Source organism: Salmo salar, chromosome 01 (genome assembly GCF_965601325.2).
Source record: "Salmo salar chromosome 01, fSalSal1, whole genome shotgun sequence".
Lineage (NCBI taxonomy): Eukaryota > Metazoa > Chordata > Actinopteri > Salmoniformes > Salmonidae > Salmo > Salmo salar.
In genome coordinates this window covers 25,156,601-25,163,151 of record NC_138291.1, presented here as the reverse complement: position 1 = coordinate 25,163,151, position 6,551 = coordinate 25,156,601, and the positions used below count along the sequence as shown (strand labels likewise).

At 42.3% G+C, this 6,551-nt stretch overlaps 1 protein-coding gene across 1 annotated transcript; it reads right to left on the bottom strand.

Moving 5' to 3' along the window:
• Positions 1–438: 438 nt before the first annotated feature.
• Positions 439–5,723, bottom strand: tmem39b (transmembrane protein 39B). The gene is made up of 9 exons (NM_001140485.1): positions 5,565–5,723; positions 4,520–4,733; positions 3,805–4,024; positions 2,985–3,068; positions 2,575–2,729; positions 1,899–2,232; positions 1,280–1,467; positions 955–1,075; positions 439–816 (listed from the first exon to the last, which is right to left on the bottom strand). The coding sequence occupies exons 2-9, from the start codon at positions 4,648–4,650 to the stop codon at positions 583–585; spliced, it is 1,467 nt and encodes a 488-aa protein (NP_001133957.1). The 5' UTR covers positions 4,651–4,733; positions 5,565–5,723; the 3' UTR covers positions 439–582.
• Between the last annotated feature and the right edge of the window lie 828 nt (positions 5,724–6,551).

The window sequence follows — 6,551 nt, the reverse complement described above, 5'->3', positions numbered from 1 at the left end:
GAAAAAGGGGTGAACTGAAGATTATTTTGCAAGATACCCTTGGAAAAATACCAAAACTCTCTTCAGAAAAATGGCACCAGCCTGTAGTAGAGTTGAGGCCCCTGAAGAAATTGTAAAATGTTTGAATTGTTCGCTTCTTAAGTTATTAGCAGCTTCAGGGAGCCATGTCTTCTGCGAATAGGCACATAAAAAAATAAAAATAAACACAGCCTAGCTATATATACTGACACTTTGTTAATTATTCACTCTTTGAATATATTGAAATGCTGCATATCTATATTGAGAAAAGAATTATATTGACATCTGTTGGTGAAAAGAAGTAGAGAGTTGTAGAGTGGTACTGTATAGAGCCCTCTAGTGGAAAACATATCATGGGGACACCAGATAGCACGGTTAACTCAAGAGTTCAACTATAAAATAATCACAGGCACAACCTTGAAAGGAATACAAAAATATGTTTATTTTTATTATGGCAGATCAGAACAAAAACAACAGTGACACAAAATGCAGTTGTAGAAAAAATACAAAGCTTTCATGCGTGTTTTTCTTGTTCCATAATAAATGACCAACAATAGCTTATCTTTAACTTATCTTCTGGTCAGATGAGCTGTTTGAGTATGAGTATGCCTTGCCTAAGACTATTCTGTCTCTGAGAAGCTTGAAGAAGGCGTAGTAGTTGCTGAAGAGAATTAAAGCCAAGGATATCGTCTGATGCCACTTTTCTGAGCATATCAACGAGTAGAGCTGGTAGAATATCATAGCACCTTCCAAGATGATGAGGATGTTCAATATTCGTAAGGGCTTGTTGAAGAAAAACTAAAGGATAAAAATAGAAGAAGAAAAAAAAGGAGGCATGTTGTTATTGAACAAACAATGTCTGGAAGTACAACCAGTCCTTTAGCTGTGGCTGCCTGAGGCTCAAACAAGAACAGTCTTGCAGTTGGTGTTACTTACATAGAAGCGATAGTGGGAGACGTCTGAGGGGACAGCCACATTGTAGTGCCCCATGGCCTTGTAAACATTCTTATTGTGTTTGACCAGGACACCCTGGGGCCACATGTACTCTTCCGTCCATCTGTAGGAGAGAAAGGGTTCAAATACCAGATTAATGATTTATATTCAGTTGTTATACCGGTGTCATAGCACTGTAATAACTGTAGTAATATACAACAATTACTAACATGTTATTACTAGAGTAATTAGTGTTATAATCCCTCCCAAAACACTGAGTAACACCTATCATCAGTGCTCCTCAGGCCACCTCACTAGTGGTGCTTACATGTGCTGCAGGACGTTGGAGCAGAGAGAAGGGTCTACTTTGTGCCAGCAGCCCAGGTGTGCTGCGGCCTTGTGGAGCAGGTCACAATAGCGCGGGGGCAGCAGGTGTCTCATGAGGATGACTGAGGTACTGACAGACACCAGGATGAAGAGCTCACAGGACCAGCGCTTGTCCACGTACTGTGTGCTCTTCACAGGACCAGCACACAACCAGAATCCGAAGACAGAAAAACACAGCACCTCAGACATACATTACATTATTATTTATTTAACCTTTATTAAACTAGGGAAGTCAGTAAAGAACAAATTCTTATTTACAATGATGGCCCACTCCGGCCATACCCTCCTCTAACCCGGACGACGCTGAGCCAATTGTGCGCCGCCCATTACAACTGCAGGCATTAAGAAATGCAACTATTCCATCTAATGATGTTGACATATCTCGTTGGCGATATATAACAACGCTGCCCTATGGTGCAAAACAAACAGCTCTGACGACAGACCATCATTTCTCAAATCTCAGTCAGCACAGCACCCTACTTCATAGGGAATTGGACTAGCAACATACATAACATAAGGCTCCTCAGTTATAACAGTGGAAGTCAGTTATAGTTACTCACCTTAACAAACCATACAGGTACGAAGGCCACGTAGTAGGCACTGAGCATGGAGCTGACCAGCACCTCCTTCATCCTCCAGTTGAAGTCCATCTTCAGGTACTCCACCTCCTTGCGGATGAGGTCTGGGGAGAGGCAGCAGGCATGTGTGGGCATGGCCTGGACCCCGTACAGCTGGCTGGTGTGCTGCTTCCACGTCTCCTTCAGCACCGTCAGGTAGTCCCGCCCGCGCCCCACGCTGCCCACCTCCTTCGACCCGATGCTGGTGATGGGTGAGAGCGGCCCCACCCGGCGGAAGTCGCAGTTCAACCGGAAAAAGGGAATGTACATACCGAACCTATGGAAACAGGTGATTTCAGAAGTTTAAGGTCCCAATCTATTCCAAACTGACAGGGGTATATAATAGTCTATTCAGATCATAGGAATCTAATCTGGAATCAGTTGCTACTGTGATGAATAACTTTGAGCTGTATAGGGAACATCACATACTGTGGCTCAGACATTGGAGACTGCATCAAAAAATTGTAGAGCTTGACAAATGCTCTGAGCTCTAGTGAAGGTTGATACTAGTGACGTAGTTGTTTGGCAAGTAGCACGCTGTGTATGACCGTCTCCGTGTCATTGTGAAGTCTGGCTTGAACGGTTGTGATACTGAGGCCTGGCGGCTGACCATACTCACGGGTAACAGAGAAAAAGCAGGCTGAGGACAGAGTAGGTCCTGAATAGGTATATGAGGGAGCGACACAGACTCCAGCCCGTCAGTGTGAGCACAGCGAACCGTGCCATCACTAGGAAGATGGAGTGAGGGAACGAGAGCTTCCCACTCTGGGATGCCTGGAGAGCCCGAGAGAGAGAGGCAGAGTCAGACAGACATGATGTTTGTTATGCCAATAAGGTATTATTCACCTGAGGGACAGAAACAGACCTGAGCGGTTTGAGAAAAACAGAAAGAGATAAGAGGTGCCGGGAAAAAACCTACATTGACAAATATCACACAATAACACTTGCATTATTAAAGAGATGCACATTGGTGGAATTGTTTACAACAAATCTATTATATCAAACTTGCCAAGCGGTGTGAATTCCTACCTCTTTTACAATCGCTGCAATCAGCCTGCGAGCCAGTATGATGACTGTGAACACCAGCATGTTATAGTCGATGAGGTGGAAGTTCTACATTAGACAAAACAAAATATTTTATTATGATGTTGTATTACTTACTGGAAACTAAGTTAGCATGCCATGAGAAGTGAAATCATTTATAACAGTATAGTGACAACATTTGGAAAGGAATCCCTTTTCAGATGTAATTTGTCAGATGTTGAAGTACAAAGAATGGACACGGCAAATATGCACACCTGGACCTTCTCCTAAACGGGACATTGTCAATCATTTATAAAATCTGCAGGAACATTATCAAACCTGATACTATCTCCATTATGTTTTTATTTAACTAGGCAAGTCAGTTAAGAACAAATTCTTATTTACAATGACGGCCTACACTGGCCAAACCCTAACCCGGAAGACGCTGGGCCAATTGTGCGCAACCCTATGGGACTCCCAATCACGGCCAGTTGTGATACAGCCTGGAATCAAACCAGGGTCTGTAGTGACGCCTCTAGCACTGAGATGCAGTGCCTTAGACCGATGCGCCACTCGGGAGCCCAATGTGGTCAAATACAATCAAACCCTCATACAATGGTAATGAAGTCACCACACAACCAAACAAACCCACACACAATGGTAATGAAGACACCACACACACAACCAAACAAACTCAAACAAAATCCAATCCCCTCCCAAAGTGAGCCACAAACAAACCCTAACAGACAGATTACAGACAGACAGCAAACAGCAACACAGTCAGATAACATCATCAGTCAGTGACAGTCAGAGTGGGGGGACTCACCAGCGAGGTGTGTGAGGGGGGGTGTGAGGGGGGGTACCACCAGACAGTCTTGTAGATGTTGACATAGTGGACAAAGAGGGCGATGAGGTGGCAGAAGAACAAGTGCAGCTCAAAGAGCACATTCCTGTCCATGGATAACTCTGGGATCTTACAGTGCTTCAGAGGAACCACCGTATGGGCTGCCAAGGGGGGGCTAGAGATGCCCGTTCCTGAGCCGTTCCTAGAACACACACATGATCAGGGGCATTCAGAAATACTTTGTATTACTACATGTTCATATCTACAGACTTAATGGCCTTTAACTATTATCACCCTCCAAAACAACATGACTGTGGTATAGGCCTACACACTGGGGCAGCAGGTAGACTGGCAGGTAGGAGCATTGGGCCAGTAACCGAAAGGTTGCTGGATCTAATTCCTGAGCTGACAAGGTAAAAATCTGTCGTTCTGACCCAGAGCAAGGCAGTTAACCCACTGTTCCCCGGGTGCCGAAGACGTGGATGCCGATTAAGGCAGCCCTCCGCATCAATCTGATTCAGTGGGATTGGGTTAAATGCGGAAGACACATTTTAGTTAAATGCAATCAGTTGTACAACTGACTAGGTATCCCCCTTATCCTTTCCCTATGCAACATAAACAAATCACTCTTACAACAACATATCACAGTGCTCTACACAGAACCCAGACACCCCATACTATGCCCTTGTCCTCTCACCTTGTCCGAGACCGCACCCCTGTGACTGGGGAGCTGGTAGAGTGGTTGCCATTGCCGACCGAGCCTGGGTCACTGCTCAGTGGAGACCTGCAGTAAGCAGTGCGGTTTGCCCCTCTTCGTCCGCCTGCCATCGCAGAGACTTCTTTGTCTTGTGTGTTTAAGTTTGTCTGAGCGTTCCTCTTTCTCTGAGCTGATCACAGTGAAGGAAACCACCCTGATGATTTCAAAAGTTGGTTAATTTTCTTAGTTCTATAGGCGCCACTGCTCAAACGTTTTGTGGTCAGCTAAATGTATGATATACTGCAAACTGGTGATGACATGGACAGTAGTCAATCCAGATTGGGGATTTACATTTCAATCATAAAAGGTTATTATGCATTTATAATGCTCAAATAACAGATAATGTTTATATATGACACTATTATGCAAAACATGTACAGTGACAGATCATGAATGAATGTCACAGTGACAGAAACAATATCTCCATTTGAAATGTAGATTAGCTATTTATTCATTCCAACCTGACCTGATAATAACGTGGCCTGAGTACAATGTGACCAAAATATTAAACAAATCTTGAAATATCTGCTAACCCATGCATCTCCTATAAGACAAGCTAAACTACAGCTAGTTAAACAAATATTTTTGTAGTTGGTAGCTATTGCGATGCATGTTTTGGGTTTTGTATGTAAACAGCTAGTTGATTCCATGTGCTCCTCCCCAATGCAGCTAACTAACTAGTTAAACAAGTTTGCTGAATTGTATTGGCATCAACTAACTAAACACATTTACTGAGGAAAGACCAACACCTTTTGCGGAAGCTGACATACAAAACAGATAGTTGCATCATTATGAAGTGACAGGCCATATATTTTAAAAATGTAATGCATCTTATCGTAGTGTGTACCCGATAAAACGTGTATTTTCCGCCAAGACGGCAAATGCATGCTCGACGAAATACAAAAGACTGCGGCCTAACGTAACCACATAAACAGGCTAGCTGGTAGCTAGCTAGCAACTCAAATCATACAACATTTAGGCTTACCGGAGTTTGGACAGCGATTTTATCTTAGATGCGGTTGCAGTATATGAAGTAGCAAGTTACACAACACAGATTTTCTGAGCCTTTGTTGAAAAAAATGCGCGTTTTCCATTATAATAAACGAGGTTGATCATTGTGTTGAAGTGATACTACCGCTGTGTGATAGAGATGGGACGCGGACGTGATTGAGGACATCACGAGGGAGGGGAGTGTTTCTTTACTTTAAAGAGATCATGTAATACCAAAGATTTGTATAGCTCATTGTTCTATCGGTGATAATACTGTATTTACCTAATACATCCTGATAATTTACATCTGGACATGCAGGAGTTAACAATTTTACCACAATACTATGATATTAAAGCTTTTATATTTTAATCAAAAGATGTTTTATATAACTATAGAACTTATTGTGTTTTTGCAAGTGGTACCAGAGTATATTAATTTAGTCCATACATTTTACAGTGCAGTATGAACACTGCCTTGCTTTAATGATTAGATCAACATAATATGTAGTCTATATTGTTCAATGTATGAATTCGTACTTTTGCAAAGGACAGGTGAATGCAATGGGGTGGATGGCTCCTGGAAATGTGTTTTCGCCTGTCAAGTTCTTTGACATCTATCAATATGATTGGACAAGAACCCACTATGTGAAAAGCTATGTTATTGTAATTATTTTCTTACCACTAGGTGTCAGCATTTAGTTGGTCTGTGTTCTGGGAAAAAGTTATATATAGGAACATGTCTGAAAAACGGGAATTTCTTTGGTAATGGGAAAGACATCATTTTTTTTAATTTGAATTATGTATTTTATGAATCTCCAGATGCATATGCTTTAGATCCGAAGCAAAATAAACTAATCCTCAGATGTAATCTTGAAAGATCTAACCTAATCAGCAGCATGTCCCTAGAGCCATTTGTACTTTTAGGGAACCCTTCCACTTCTACCTCACATTTTAGGTTGTCAAATTGATTAACTTAAATAAT